General features: G+C 37.2%; 1 protein-coding gene across 2 annotated transcripts in view; it reads left to right on the forward strand.

The window, feature by feature from the left end:
* The window catches only part of LOC135154073 (uncharacterized), a 43,109-nt gene that overhangs the window by 15,890 nt on the left and 9,913 nt on the right, over positions 1-17,306 (forward strand). Inside the window, exons 8-11 of one of the 2 annotated variants that reach the window (XM_064099267.1) lie at positions 2,464-8,676; positions 10,627-10,698; positions 12,080-12,140; positions 12,776-12,974. In XM_064099267.1, the coding sequence (XP_063955337.1) occupies positions 2,464-8,676; positions 10,627-10,698; positions 12,080-12,140; positions 12,776-12,974 (6,545 nt within the window). The remainder of the gene's footprint in view (positions 1-2,463; positions 8,677-10,626; positions 10,699-12,079; positions 12,141-12,775; positions 12,975-17,306) is intronic. The other variant, XM_064099268.1, reaches the window with a different exon arrangement.

Genomic DNA, 17,306 nt, shown 5'->3' on the forward strand with positions numbered 1-17,306 from the left:
TGAACTTAGACCATGTTGGGAAAATTATTTTCAAAATCTTAACCGAAGGTTAAGTTTTTGAAATGACATCATAACTTAGAAAGTATATGGACCTAGTTCATGAAACTTGGGCATAAGGTTAATCAAGTATTAGTAAACATCCTGCTCGAGTTTCAGGTCACGTGACCAAGGTCAAAGGTCATTTAGGGTCAATGAACTTTGGTCAAGTTGGGGGTATTTGTTGAATTACTATCATAACTTTGAAAATTTATGGATCTAGTCCATGGAACTTGGACATAAGGTTAATCAAGTATTAGTGAACATCCTGCCTGAGTTTCAGGTCACATGACCAAGGTCAAAGGTCATTTAGGGTCAATGAACTTTGGCCAAGTTGGGGGTATTTGTTGAATTACCATCATAACTTTGAAAATGTATGGATTTAGTTCATGAAACTTGGACATTAGGTTAATCAAGTACCACTGAATATCCTGTGCGAGTTTCAGGTCACATGACCATGGTCAATGGTCATTTAAGGTCAATGAACTTTGGCCGTGTTGGGGGTATATGTTAAATTACCATCCTAGCTCTGAAAGTTTATGGATCTAGTTCATAAAACTTGGACATGAGAGTAATCAAGTATCACTGAACATCCTGTACGAGTTTCAGGTCACATGACCATGGTCAAAGGTCATTAAAGGTCAATGAACTTTGGCCGTGTTGGGGGTATTTGTTGAATTACCATCCTAACTGTGAAAGTTTATGGATCTAGTTCATAAAACTTGGGATATAAGAGTAATCAAGCATCACTGAACATCCCCTGTGAGTTTCAGGTCACAAAACCAAGTCAAAGGTCAGTTAAGGTCAATAAACTTAGGCCATGTTGGGGTAATTGTTGAAGTGCCATCATAACTTTGAAAGTTTATGGATAGAGTGAATGAAATGTGGACATGGGTGTAGTTGACAGTCTTAAGTCTCCGTTCAAATGTCATTTATGGTCAATGAACGTGGTATTATGTCATTATATGAATGATTATTTTATAGTAGTTTTCAAAGTTAGCACTGCTGCTATATTAAATTGCGTAATGCAGGCGAGACTGCCAGAGGCGTTCCACTTGTTTATTATTATTATTACCCCGGCTCTAGCTCGAGCTGCCTTTCAGCGCTCATGCATTCAAGGAATTACTCCTGCCGGGTACCCATTCACCTCACCTGGGTCGAGTGCAGCACAATGTGGATAAATTTCTTGCTGAAGGAAATTACGCCATGGCTGTAAAATGATTGTTCAATTTAACCCTTTAGCACCTGAACCGCCCGAGACCGCCCTTCCTATTACACACTGAACCGCCCTTAACCGCCCGTACGTTTTCTTTGCGCTATAGTATCTCTTGTCTATGATTTACCGTGGTAATATTGCGTGTGCATACCGTATAGGTTGGCTGCTATAGAGATCTGCATAGAAAAGTGTATGCTCCTATTGAGTATAATAGAGAAAAACCGATTGACATGCATCGGTGTGTAGCAAGTTCCAGACTGTTGCGCAGTCGATCTCAGCAAAGATGGCTGCGTCCATGTCTCGGAAAACCACTTACTTCGCCGAAGAAGCTCGGGCGTTGCTATATGTTCATGAAAACGTTGGATATCACACAGAGTGACATCTAGATGTGAGTTCGAATTAATTTTTGACATATTTGATCCAAGATTTGGCGAAAACTTTAGTATTCTGTCAGTGATACTTTACATTTTTTTGAAGGCGTGGGACTGGGGCGGCTGAAACCCAAACTTTTGTTTTTTTTCTTCTCGCTCTGCAAATGATTGTCAAAGGTCAATATTCGTACATCTGATTGAACTTTGCCATGTACCATTCTATTCAACAGGTCCTATGCTACAAAATAAATATAACTTGTAATGAACAAAAGTAAATTTATAAAAAACTATTTCAATTTGTTTGGAACAATGCCTACTTATTACCAGTTTTATTGTTTCCTCCAGTGAGTAATTGCCATTATGCATAGGAATCTGTAGGTGCTATAGGGTTAATACATGTATCTATTGATGTTGTTCTTTCTTGATTATTTCAATTGATCCATGTACATTCTATGAAGATGAAACAAAATTTACTTTGATTACATTCCATAGTTTAAATTCCTGTGTGTCTACAAGAAACAGACCTAAAGTTTGTGCTTTCACTTTTTACAATAGGTTGAAAGAAAAAAAAAACCTTAATCTCTTTTTTATCTTTTCAAATGTTAATTATGACAAAAAGGTAGGAAAAGAAAATTAAGTCACAAGAAAAGCAAGTTCTGTGTTATTACATTTTGCATATTTAATTATATAAAATGCATGTGTGAATGTATGAATTAATGATATGCAAAATAAGTTTTATGAGAAATCTCATTCACCTCTTCAATTTGTGATAAGTTACATGTAGATACAGTCCAATGAATGAATAATTGAATTGACATTTGATTTGTTTCTTTTCCCCAGCATTCACTACATTTTCTACATTTTGCAAGACGGCCCCAAACCCCCTTACTAGAGCAATACCCACGGCTGAAAGCCAGACTGGTCTTGCATCAAGCACCACTCCTACATCTAGTAGGTCAGTCATCCTAAGTGCACCACCACATAATAAGACTTTGGTAAGGATCAGAGAGTTCCCACACAGCTGGCCCTCACCAAAGCGATTAAGACTAGACGAAGAGAGAGATGAATGTAACATGAAAAATGACACGAAGAGCAATCCTTTGCCTGTTGAGGAATGTGATGTAAAAATTCCAAAGTTAGCTCCTGTAGGAAGTGATGAAATGCCACCTCGTGCACAAGATCGGGTGTCTCTGGTCATTAACAATGCTGGGAATGGTCAAGAATGTGTAGATCTCCATGACAAATTTAATTCAACAGATCATGTATTGTTTACAGAAGTTCATGGTATGACTCAAAATGTTGGATTCTCGAGTGCTAGTGGGAGAGCCATATTTGTTTCCCCTGAATCCTTGAAGAAAGCTGAAAAACTCATTGGAGATGTAGACAAGGAAAAGCCACCGGAAGAATATCAACTGAATTTGTCATCAGCAGATTCTCAATGTGGGTTTCAGAGTGCCAGTGGGAAATCTATTCAAGTATCAGATGAGGCACTGAAAAAAGCTAAGAAAATCATTGATGAAGTGGGTTTGAATGATGAAACAATACACGATTCACCTGGTAAATCGTCACTGTCGGTAGGGTTTACTTCTGCACGTGGTAATGCGATCAATATATCGGCAACTGCCATGGCGAAGGCAAGAAAGATAATGAATGACATTAACCATGATGAGGAATTGAAGACCATTGGGCAGGAAGGAAGAGTAGTAGAAATTTCTGGTCTTCACCATGTGGATGGAGGGGGAGATAGGAATATGATTCAGACTAAAGAAGGAGTGCAGAGTGGGGGCTTATCTGGAAATGCTCAACTGAAAAGTACAGTGGAAAACAGGCAGCGTCACAAAGGATTCCGTCCCTTCAAACCACCATCTCTTGTTGCAAACATACAGCAACCATCTCATTTGACTTCAAGCATTCCATCCTTGAATCAGACTAGTGCAAATGAATTAATCAAAGAATCGGATAGAGGAAACGGTCTCAAGACGTGTGAAGACAGTATTCCTGTTGGATTGCAGGAGGGAAATGCAACAATGCCAGAGCTTGAGATCATCACCCTGCAACAAGAACAGAAGATAGAAACTACTAAAAGCAGTAACATGCCAAGAGAAAAACAGAAACTGGACAGTGGGAATTTACAACCTATTGAGAATAGTGACATTTCTGATGATGACTGTCTGTCTGCCACACAGGCTGCAAGAGAGATCAAAGCTGCAGAGGAGATGGAACTTGTTTATAATTTCATGCAAGAAGAAGACACAGCATTCTCTCAGCTTGATGTGTCGTCAATCATAGCAGTTGGTCCTTCAGAGAAAGGAGCTGCACAGATTCTCAAATGTCCAGAATATCATACAGATCAAAATAGGGAGAGTCAAGTATCAAATTCTCGAGATCATCAGATGTTCAATCACACCATAGAGCCTACTCCATCGCAAGGCTTTCTTACTGAACAAAGTGGCAATTTCAGTCTCTTGGAAAGCAAGCTTCAAAGAGCCAAACCCATGGGGGCTGTCAAGCAAACCACTGATAGGAATGAAGTATTATCTACAACCATTAAGCACAATGATGTTCAATTTGAAACGATGGTTCAAAAAAGGATTGATGAATCTAAACAATACATACCTTCTCCAAATCATGCAGAGAGAGTAACTTCAGACCTGAAGCAGAATGGAGATTACAGTAAAGTTGAGACCAATACTATTAAAGAATCACCTGATGTAGACCTGTCTGTGAAGATGATTGGACAGTTTATGGATGATAATTCCATCCTGACAAAGGAGACAGAGGGACTTTGTACCCTTAGTGTGAAGGACAAAGAGCAACAGGAGGTTAGTCACACTGATAGTCATGAACCATATCAAGGCACATGTAGTACTGATGTTACCGAAATCTCAAGCAATGCCCAGCAATCTAGTTATGTCCAAGATGTGGAATGTATTGAATCTTTATCTAATGATAAGGATAAAGCACATATTCCAGGTGATCACCTTCAACCGGACATACTAAATGCAACATCATACCAAGAGAATGACTCCATACCAGACCAGAAAAAGAGAGACAAACGTTGGTTGGAGATGGATGTCACATTAGAGGCTTGTGGCCCTGTTGGTTTCAAGATAGCTGGGGGACAAAAAATTGAGGTTTCAGAGGCAGCACTGAAGAAGGCTACTTTACTGCTCTCAGATCACAACTCAGATGGAGAAAGAAATAAGCAGCTCAATCCTGATATTTCCAATAAGTCTTTCAACCAGCTTATTCCAACTGTGTTAGCACATGATATGAGCATATCTCGTGCCACTCATCACCAGGGAAATATGGAGCTATCTGAACATGTCAAAGTCCCAGAGTGCAGACCTCTGATTAATGTCTTACAGGGGGAAGAACTGCTGATTGATGATAACAATGGTGGCTCAACCATTAGAGAGAGTAGCATGTCTGAAGAAGAATCTGCTTCATCTTCTGTATCTGAAGTACGTCAGGCTGGTTTACAGACTGCAAGAGGCAAGGATAGCAAGGTATCAAAGTCAGCTCTGCAAATGGCAAAAACGGTTATTGGTGATAATCATGAAAATAATCCTGTGGACTATTCCATTGACTCCAAAGCTTCTAAAGACATTCCTGGCAGCGACCAAGATTTTGTCAACTTTGGTTTCCAGACAGCAGGAGGGAACAAAGTTTATGTTTCAAGTTCTGCACTTCAAAAGGCAAGGAAGGTTATTGATTCAGCTCTAGAAATCATACCTGAATGTTCTCCTGGAAGGTCCTCAACGATACATCAGAACACCATGGATTCCAAGACTACATCATGTACTATGAACAAACATAACATCGTCCATTCAGAGCAGGCTCCACAGAAACATTCATCTCAAACTGGATTATCTCCCAAAGTTGCTGCTTTGGAGCCAGTTCTTTCAGAATACAATGATGTGTCTGATGTGTCTGGAAATTTGTCAAATACTGAAAGTGGTCTTCTGGTGGCTTTCCATACTGCAAGTGGAAACAAAATCAGTATATCAGATGATGCCCTCCAAAAGGCAAGGAGACTGGTTTGCAATGAAATGACGAGCTTTCATGAAGGAGCTATTGAGAAATCTACTAAGGATTCCCATTCTAAACAAGTTGCGCTGATAGACACATTTGAAAATATCAGTGGAGACTGGGATGAAATTTCTGAAGCATTGCTAATTGGAGAGAGGCAACCAATTGCTAATGATACAGATTTGTGTAATAAAGGAAATACTGCTAACCAACACGGGGCAAGCGTTGCTAGAGATGTGAACTCCAATATACCATTCTCCAAATCTAGGCTTCAAAGGAAAAAGTATGGTGACTCGTATGGTAATTCGTTAGGCCAAAAGGGTTCAGAATTCATTACAAAGTCATCCCCAAGAAATGTAGGTTTCCAGACTGCAAGAGGAGGTGCAATATCTGTTTCAGATGAATCTTTGAAGAAGGCAAAACAGCTGTTAGGAGAGGATTCCGGACATGAAAATATCCAGGAAATATCAGGCCTCAAAGAGACTATGTTTGAATCATCCGAATTAATGACTGGCTTTCAAACTGGTAGTGGAAAGCACATCCAAGTTTCAGAATCCGCAATCCAAGTAGGTAAGCAGCTATTATCAAATGATCTTGATATCTCCAATGGTGGTGCAACATCCTCTCTACACCAAAAACACCCGGATTCTGCTGAGTTGGAGGTTGGGTTTCAAACAGGAGGCAGGAGAAGGATTCAGGTTTCAGAATCATCCATATTGAAAGCAAGGCAGCTATTGTGTGATGAATCAAACCAAGATGTGATGGAATTCAGTGGTCTGATAATGAAAGAAACGTCAGGACAATTTCAACTTGATTCTGCAAGATCCCCAGATATTCTTATAGGTGAAGAAAAGCAGAACAACACTTCAAAAGAATCATCAGTGCCCACTAACAGTAAAACTAGAGACCAACAAGTGCAGAGAGTTTCTCGCTCTCTTGAGAGCCAAAAATCTCATATTAAAAGTGTGCCAGTGGGCTTTCAAACGGGACATGGGAGAAAGGTACAGATTTCTGTGGCATCTCTTCAAAGAGCAAAGGAATTCTTAGCTGCTGGCTCTGATTCAATACCAGATCAAAATATAGCTGTTGGCTTTCAAACGGGACATGGTAAGAAGGTCCAGGTTTCTGAAGCGTCTCTCCAAAGAGCAAAGAAATTCTTAGCAGATGAGTCCAGTGAAGTACCACATCAAAATATAGCTGTTGGCTTTCAAACGGGACATGGTAAGAAGGTCCAGGTTTCTGAAGTGTCTCACCAAAGAGCAAAGAAATTCTTAGCTGATGAGTCCAGTGAAGTACCACATCAAAATATAGCTGTTGGTTTTCAAACGGGGCATGGTAAGAAGGTCCTGGTTTCTGAGGCATCTTTCCAAAGAGCAAAGAAATTCTTAGCGGATGAGTCCAGTGAAGTACCAGATCAAAACATAGCTGTTAGCTTTCAAACGGGACATGGAAAGAGGGCTCAGGTTTCTGAAGCATCTCTCCAAAGAGCAAAGAAATTCTTAGTGGATGAGTCCAATGAAGTCCCAGATCAAAACATAGACATTGGCTTTCAAACAGGACATGGCAAGAAGGTTCAGATCTCTGAGGTGTCTCTAAAAAAAGCAAAGAAATTCTTTGCAGATGAGGCCAGTAAAGAAACGGATCAAGACATAGCCATCGGCTTTCAAACAGGACATGGTAAGAAGGTCAGGCTATCCAAGGCATCTCTTCAAAGAGTAAAGGAATTCTTAGCTGCTGGCTCTGATGCAGAACCAGATCGAAACATAGCTGTTGGCTTTCAAACAGGACATGGTAAGAAGGTCCAGGTTTCAGAGGCATCTCTCCAAAGAGCAAAGAAATTCTTAGCGGATGAGTCCAATGAAGTCCCAGATCAAAACATAGCTGTTGGCTTTCAAACGGGACATGGTAAGAAGGTCCAGGTTTCTGAAGCGTCTCTCCAAAGAGCAAAGAAATTCTTAGCGGATGATTCCAATGAAGTACAAGATCAAAACATAGCCATTGGCTTTCAAACAGGACATGGAAAGAAGGTCCAGATTTCTGAGGCGTCTCTACAAAATGCAAAGAAATTCTTCGCAGATGAGGCTAGTAAACAAACAGATCAAGACATATCCATCGGCTTTCAAACAGGACATGGTAAGACGGTCAAGCTATCTGAGGCATCTCTTCAAAGAGCAAAGGAACTCTTATCTGCTGGCTCTGATGCAGAACCAGATCAAAACATGGCTGTCGGCTTTCAAACAGGACATGGGAAGAAGGTCAAGGTTTCTGAGGCGTCTCTTCAAAGAGCAAAGACATTCTTAGCTGCTGGCTCTGATGTAGAACCAGTAAACTTGGCTGTCTGCTTTCAAACAGGACATGGGACGAAGGTTCAGGTTTCTGAGAAATCTCTTGAAAAAGCAAAGGAATTCTTAGCTGATGAGTCTATTGCATTATCAGATCAGAACACAACTGGTGGCTTACAAAAACGATTTGAGAATAATGACCAGGTTTCTGAGGCAACCCTTCAAAGAACAAAACAGTTAATAGCTATGGAATCTGATGTAGGAACTGAAGTACATGTACATTCAAATGATTCTGCTGTTTGTGGTGACGTATGTGAAGAGTCACTCTCTGAGAAATCCTCCATGATGACAGGATTTATGACAGGGGATGGAAGAAAAGTTCAAGTCTCAGAGGCTTTGCTTCAACAAGCAAAGAATAATTTTGACTCCGAGGTATTTACAGATTTCAGCAGAGAAATTGGTAAAAGGGAATTACATGTACCTCCTGGGAGTCGGCACCAAAATCTTTCCTCCAGTGCTGATGGAAATTCACCGACCCACCAAAGGAAAGATTTAACAGAAGATCGGACATTGGAAAGAGAGCCTCTGAAAGGGGGTTGCAGTCTTACCAACTTACCACCACAGAAACATCTTCCTGGAGGGCTCACCAAGAGAGGCTTGGTAGACATGAGAAACAGACAGTGTAACCAGCAGAGTAACAGGAGAGGTAGCCTCCCAACTGGACAAAAACCATACAAACGTAAGTAATGTCACTTGCATGATTTTTTCTTCATTTATTTATTCAGATTAATGTTAAGGACATGTGCAGCCATCAAATTATTTACTAGCTTGTGCTTCTTCAAATGAATCATTAGTATGACTTGAAAATGAAGAATAAATATTAACTTATTTCAATGTTATTTGTGGCTTTTCCCATTGGATATTGCTTCAAAAATAAGCATGTCTTACAGAGATAAAATAAAGATAAAATGGTTTTCAGAATACCACTTTGCAGAGATTCTAAGGGTATTTTATCTCACTGATTTTAACAGACAAATTGTTTTATTTTATCTGAGATAAAATGGATCTCAAATACCATCCATATTTTTTTTTCTCCCTGGAGATACATGGAGCTCAAGTGTTAATTAGTATAATTAGCTTGAAACTGGTTATTATTTCCTCCATTTTCCAATCAATTCGCTTTATGACCTGAAGCTGTGCCCTTCTCACTATGATAGTAATATTTGCTTGAAGCAATTTGAGATATTAGTATATTGTTTTTAATATTGAAAATGAGATTTTGTCTGAAGTCAGAAGGACATTAATTGTATATATTTACAATTTGCATGTGAGAAAAAGGTTTTCAATTTGGTGAAACCCCTGAAAATATGAACCCTGAGAAGATTTAAAAAAAAAAAACACATTAATTAAAGGTCAAGTCCACCCCAGAAAATTGTTGATTTGAATCGATAGAGAAAAATCAAACAAACATAACACTGCACATTTCATCGAAATCGGATGTAAAATAAGAAAGTTATGACATTTTAAAGTTTTGCTTATTTTTCACAAAACAGTTCAATGCGCAACTCAGCGATATGCAAATGAGAGAGTCGATTTCTTTTGTTTTTTATTGTTTGAATAATACAATATCTCAAATTTTACAGATTTGACAATAAGGACCAACTTAACTTAACCATGAACTGTTAAAATAATGGTAATTGCACATGTTCAGGGAGAAAATAAACTTTGTTACACTTGACAAGGAGGAGAAAATTAGAATATTTCATATAATAAAATACAAAAGAAATAGTGAGTGGGTGACGTCATCAGTCTGCCAATTTGCACACCGACCAGGATGTGCATATAACTGTTTTGTGAAATTAAGCAAAACTTTAAAATGTCATAACTTTTTTATTTTACACCCGATTTTTGATGAAATTTTCAGCGTTTTGCTTGTTGGATTTTTCTCCTTTTTTTTAAATCAAGTTTTTGTGGACTTGTCCTTTAATATGATATTTCTTCCAGTCAGAAACTTTTCACCCAGGATTCATATGACCCTCCACTATCCATTATAAAACAACAGATTAATCACTATTTGAGTGATATTGATGAGATATTGTGGCCCGAATTCACAAAGGTGGTTTTTAAAACCATCGGTTGAACCCATGGTATATGCAGATTTCCTGTATAAATTTCGCTTATTTACTGCATATATTAAAAAATGATGGGCGCTTTTGTCACAGTGCGCCAAGTTGACGCCTGTTGGCATGGTTATCCACGCTATTTTATTCAGTCGTCCACTGTTTTGAATTAATGAATCCACTGTTCAAACAGTTGACTCATGAATAAAATAGCATACTAAATCATAGCAACAGGCGTCAATTTGGCGCACTGTGACAAAAATGCCCATCAGCATTGGACATTTTTTTATATATGTGGTAAATAAGCATAATTTATACAGGAATTATAAACCATGGGTTCAACCAATGATTTTAAAAACCACCTCCATGAATTCGGGCCAATGAGTGTTAGAGAGTTTGGGTGAAAAATCAACTGGTGATAATTTTGGTGATTTTTATTACTCAATCTACCATCTCATGATCTGTCAAAATTTATTGGTCAGATACAATCTATGCATATAAGAATTTTCAGCCTTTAATTGTCCGTTTTTCATAAAATGGCCAAAAAACATGATTTTCCTTGATTTCAGCTCCAAGAAGAGTCAATGAAAAGGTATCGTCATCATCCAGAGGTTTGGTTCCTAGAGGTTCAAATCCAACGGGTTAGTTCTTTGAAAACATTACTAGATTATCAAATTTAATGTTTTCTCAATGAAAGTTTAACAAAGATACAAGTTAACTTGCATGAGTTGAATATTTTCCTAAGGCAACTTGTCAAAAGTCTGTACTGTGTGTTTTCACTGGAATCCGGCTAGGGTACTATGTATCTTTTCATAGTGGTGTACCTGCATTCCCTGTTATTGTTTTCTCTGATGATATGTGAAGATTGGTAATGAAAAAGCTGCTTGCAAGATTCCTGCGGAAAAGACACTTCTGACTTTTGACAAGGTGACTTTAAGTCAAAGCAATGTTTTAGACCAGGGGAGCGTTTCATGAAAGGACTTGTCGGACGCTTTATCCAACAAGTCCTTTTTTATCCGACAGATACCATAGTAACAGTGCCTCTCAGCCAATCAAAATCAAGAAAAGTTGTCAGATCTGACAAATTGTTGGACAAAAATGTTGATGAAATGCTCCCCAGGGGCCAGTAACACAAAGCTTAGCAATCATTGGAGAATATTTTTTTTATTGATTGCATTAACTACAATGTACAATGATTGATTGCATTTGGTACAATGTACAATTAATCTTGAAGAATTGAGCCTATGATTAATTGCTACTCTTCCAAGTCGTGCTGATTTCTGTGATCTTGATAGATTTGACTTGTGCAAAAATAACTGTATATCAAAAGATAAATGGCTAATAATTTGTTGTAGTTTTTAATTTAATTTTTTTTTTCAATTCAATTTATTAAGGTAAAAAAATGACATGAGTAGATATATACGTTGTAAAATGTTAGGATCAAACATCCTAGGAAAGCCAGTGGCTTGAAAAGTACAGTAAGGGGATCCATGACAAATAAATTAGTTTTTGTTCTTATGTATTTTGTTCTATAGATTCCCCCAAATCATCAATTTTATTGGTATATGCTGACTCAAACCATATTTTTTGAGGAGCAAGTATATGTGTCTCAAAATATGTTTGATGCACATGATGCACATTTTCTGGGAGGGGGTAGTTTATATATATTGCATAGTAAATGACACACATGGAGCATTTTGAGACAATTTATTGTCGGAAAAAGAAAACATCATTTGACAGATTTTAAGCTCAAGCCATAAGTTATATTTTTGGTAAAAATTCCACATGATAAAATTGCCCAAGTTTTTATTTAAGAGAATAAGTACACTGCCTGTGGGCATACTCACATTCTTATTTGTTACATAAATGGGACAAGTGGGCATGTAGATTAGCAAGGAGCTTTAGAAATCACACTGGCCATTAGGTTGAAAAGGATGTCGTCATAGACTTCATTCGCAGTCGCACTGTACATCCCTTTATCACTGTCCACTTATTTTCATGATTTTTTTGGTGTCTTTTTAGTTATTCTTAGTGATAGAACAAAGCCATTAAAAGCTCTCCAATCATCACCACCTAGCAGTAGGTAAGATTCATTTCTTATTTTGACTTGTTCATTTAATTTTGATTTGTTCATATACGTATATCAGTTATGTAGTTATACTTAGATGTGTGCATTTATACATTCATTTCTGTTGTTGTAAATTTGCTTTCATATTTATGTCTAAATTGTCTATGTATGGGCATGTTTTTTTGTGGGGGGAGGGGGTAACATTTTCTGTTAAATTTGATACAAAGATTATTACATAACTTGTCTGATATTATAATAGAACTTGTAATAAAGAAACAGCTTGACAATTTCAGATGACTGTTCCAAATTTTACTTCCATGCATGATGGATTTCATGGTATAGTTATGAATGAAATGTCAAATTGCTGGGCCTGTTTTACAAGGGGTTGCAATTGATTCAATTTGAAATCAAATCATTCTGTACTCGTTTCACTTGAGAACATAATAATAGAGATCAGTCTCATTGGGAGTTGATTTGAATCACTTGCAAGAGAATGACCTCATTTCCTATCTTTTCTAACACAGTTGAGATCAATATTAATTTCAATGAATCAATCTTAACTCTTGTTGATACAGTGCGGTGGGTATTAACTGTTCTTATACTTAAATCTTTCAACATTGAAGTACCATGTCTGTTTAATTCTTTTCTAGTAGGCATTCTATCAGTAATGAGAGGCTACATGTACATGAAACAGGACCCTTCTTGAAGCCAAGCCTCAATATAGATACCACCAACCAATCACAGAGCCAGCTAGAAGCCACACCTATTCCAGAGGAAGGGGCATGTTCATTTGTCGCTAGGTGGGATGAGGCTCGAAGAGCTCAGCAACAACGGATCAATGCAAAAAGGGTATGAGAACTTTACTTTTCTTGCTCTAGTACATGTATTAATAGTAATACGTATTTATACTGCACTCTGTTAGAAATGAGTATCACTCAAGGTGCTTATGCAGATTATTATCTCTCTGCTCAGCTATTTCAATCTGTTTTTCTGCACACAGTGTATACGCACTCTCCGTTCCTAGGGGAGTATTCCAGCCAGTTGTTAGTGATTTCAATCTAATTTTTCTGCACACAGTGTATACGCACTCTCCGTTCCTAGGGGAGTATACCAGCCAGTTGTTAGTGATTTCAATCTAATTTTTCTGCACACAGTGTATACGCACTCTCCGTTCATAGGGGAGTATTCCAGCCAGTTATGTGATTTAAATCTAATTTTTCTGCACACAGTGTATACGCACTCTCTGTTCCTAGGGGAGTATTCCAGCCAGTGGTTAGTGATTTCAATCTAATTTTTCTGCACACAGTGTATACGCACTCTCCGTTCCTAGGGGAGTATTCCAGCCAGTTATGTGATTTAAATCTAATTTTTCTACACACACACACACTCTCCATTCCTAGGGGAGTATTCCAGCCAGTTATGTGAGGTGCTCACAATGCTTGTCAAACTAGAATGACTTCACATCCCTCTGGATACCCATGTACATTGTACATACCCGGGTGGAGAGTGGCAAATGGAGATATATTCCCAAAGTTCTGCGTTGGGATTCAAATTCTTGATTTTTAGTTCTGGAGACCCAAAGCACCTCATCTCAGTGAAACTATATGATTTCTGATGATTTTCAGAATTCTACGCGTCTCAAAATTAGTCCTTTTGTACAGAGCAGAGAGAGAGAGAGAGAGACAGAAAGAAAGGATCTTTCATTTTTATGAGTGGTATTTATTGGCATCATGAATTATTTGAAAAATAAGATTTAATAGATTTCTGATGTCAGTGTTTAGTAGAATATTTAGGCTTCCTTGGAAGGTGTATAATGTGAAGACATTTTTATCTTTACCTAGATAAAATGTTCAGTATTGACCAGATTGTCACCAGAAAAAATGAAAACTTGCATCATATTTAAGAGGATTTTAAAGGGAAAAGTTACACTAAATAGCGTTTTCCCCCTAGATATAGGATCTTTGAAACTTGTGAATGATAATTTTGGAATGTTTTTCAAAATGTTAAAGAAAATTAGGATTGTAGACTTGAAAGTGCATGTAGGGTAAATAGAAATAAAGAATAGGATTTTTCGAAATTAAGGTTCAGTTCTGAAATGACCTCATACATGTATGGCTGAATTCTGTAATCCATATTCCACTCTCTGCAATGTTTTAGTAATAGACTATGGAAAATTATTTGGGCAGCATTACATGAGGGTATTTATACAACACATGGATAGATCCTTGACAGCTGATTGGATGAAAGCGTGTCACATGACATTCAGAGGAATCAGCTATAGCACGCTGAAGTAAATGAGCCAGCACTGCAAGATCCCTGGGCACACTGAACCCATGGACATGCCCCGTACACGTTAAGTGAATTAGCAGTATACGCGCATATACGTAATCACGTTTTCGTATCTCTGACCGATGTACATAGCACTGCGCATACACGTTGCTAAGCTGAACACAATGCGCGTACGTACGTTGCTAAGCTAATTATTCCCAGGGTGCGGCTGCTTACCGTTTGGATTTTCTTCTGGATTTTATGGAATTCGTTCACAAATTGGACTTCATGGATCTATGACTTTATGGATCTATGTTGAAAGTACTTGACTCTCCTGGGATTACTGGAGTAAATCTACTTTACGCTCAAAAGACAACATTGTAAGCAAAATAAGACATAACGCACGTTAGTCATAGACTAGACCTATAGATCTAGCCTATCGAGATCTAGTCTAAACTGTACGCTATCGGTGTTGTATAAAACAACTATTCAATGTTGTATTCGTGCGACGTTCCGAATATTGCATTCGTTGCAAGTTGAAAAGGTCTATTCAACTCCTCTTCGCGTCGTTGAATAGACTGTTTCAACTTGCACACTCATGCAATATTCGGAACGATCGCACTCATCAACATTGAATATTTGTATACAATCTCATTGGTTCTTAAGATGAGCATATTTTTCATTTACAAAATTATGACTTTGATTTGTCTTCCATTTTTGAACAAATTTTGTTCGAATGAGTATTACAGGTTATTTAGAATTAATAATCGAACATTGGTGTATAATAACTAGTTCTTTTTGTCCCATCTATTAATATACATGTACAAAGTAGGTACATGTAAATATCTAAAGCACCAACTCTCCGAACACTGAATCATTAAAGGAGTCTTCACAATAATGAAATTTCTAATGAAATGTAAACTCATTTATAGAATGAATTGGGAGGTGAGGTATGGGAGCTGAGGTATTTACTTCGAGGTCATGGTCATTCTACCATTATCCAGTGATAATCTTGCATTAGAATCTACTGGCATTTGCTTGCAATATGACAGGTTCACTTCCTACATGTTCCAAGATTTTATAGACTAATTCTAAATATAGAATATTCGAGTGTAAATATAGAAATAATTTCTCAATGATGGACTTCAGATAGGGTAAGAAACCTTATGTGGTGCAAGTGAAAATAATGTAAACGATTCCTTTTATGTGTGCACTTTTAAAATACATTCTATAATTAATAATCAGCTTATGCAACCAGTTCATCATATGCTAATTGGAAGAACAACAAGTCTTCAGAAAAATTCAAATGAGATAACCATTGGCATGTAATACTAGATGTTGGATTGATTCCATCACAACAGAAATATGAATCATACTCTCCATATTCACTGGTGTTTGATTTCTCTTTCTTTCAAAGCTTGATTCCATGCCAGTTTAAAAGAGATATTGCTTTGGCTATAACTTAAATGTCTCACAAACTCATAGGCCCGTATTCTGAAGTCAGGTTTAACTTAAAACCTGGTTTAAAGTTGTGGTTTAAGTGTGGATAGCCAATTGTTACATAAATCACTAACAGCAGAGACATCATATTTCAGCTCATTTGGCTCTCATATCATTCATAATTGTCTAGGAGGTATGAATTAATGATCATCTTCACCATCAATGAATCAGGAAAGAGCACAGTAAATACAAGAGAGTGTTGTCAGCAGGATTACACTTCTTGTATGCAATGAAGAAATTGCTTTTGATTTTGAATTAAAGAGGAAGTTGACTTTAGTTATAAGCCAAAAAAAATGATGAAATAAATATTTAAAAAAATATTTGAGTGAAATTTGAAGTAAAAGAAAGAACTTTGAAATTGCAATCAGATGCAACCAAATTTGAAACTGAATGATGTAATCTTCCTTGTGTCTAGTACATTCAAATTTTCACCATTTGTACTAGTTCTTTCCTTACTTCAAAGAATTCAGTTATTAATGAAATATGTACTGTGATTACATTGTTAATATTTTTCTTATTTGAAGCAGGATCTTCCTGGGAAAGTGGGAAAACACTCTGGGTATTAAAAAATTTGTTAACCTAACAGTTTAATACATAAAAAGCTTTTAATCTTCCAAATTTATGAAATTCTGAAATTGATTTATCCCATCATCAAAAGCAGAGTTATTAATATTTCATGTTCAGGGAAAATCAAAGACAGCAAAGAAGCTGTTTCATAAATAATTAGATATGTTGTTAATATTTCGGCAATGACTTTGCAGTAGCATGTATTTCCTGAGTATAATATCAATCTGCTATTATTTCCTTATATGCATGCAAGCAGGAATTTATGCATATGATTAAGTTGAACTTTGTGCTGTGTAAAAGAGTCTCCTTGTTAGATTACTGCTGATTTGACAATTTGTATGAAGTGCATGTACCAGGGCCCCTAGGAGTTGTGATTGATTGATGCTAATTGATTATAATTTTAAATGTGAAAAGCCATCAACCCCATATATTTTAAGGATTTGAATGTATCGTTCCTTTGTAGGTAAAGCACACTATTTTTTCCCTTAATTGTATGCACAAATACATACATGTTATGGTAGGCATTTTAGATAATGCACTGCAAAAACTCTGGAATCTAGATATGTCCACACCAGAGAAGTGTTAAACAACACCAGTTTCGTTTTGGTCTAACACCAGAAAGGTGTTTATACAACACCAATTAGTATCAAAACAGCATCGGTTTGATTCCAAACTGGTGTTGTTTCAATACTTCTCTGGTGTGGACATATATAGATTCCTGGCTGGTGTTAAATAAACACCAGAGTTTTTGCAGTGTGGTTTGACTAGGTTGCCAGTACCGTAATGAAATTGATTGGAATGAGTCACAACTCTTTGTAGGATCATTCACAACCATAGAGATGTATA

The sequence above is a fragment of the Lytechinus pictus genome, chromosome 5 (genome assembly GCF_037042905.1).
Source record: "Lytechinus pictus isolate F3 Inbred chromosome 5, Lp3.0, whole genome shotgun sequence".
NCBI lineage: Eukaryota > Metazoa > Echinodermata > Echinoidea > Temnopleuroida > Toxopneustidae > Lytechinus > Lytechinus pictus.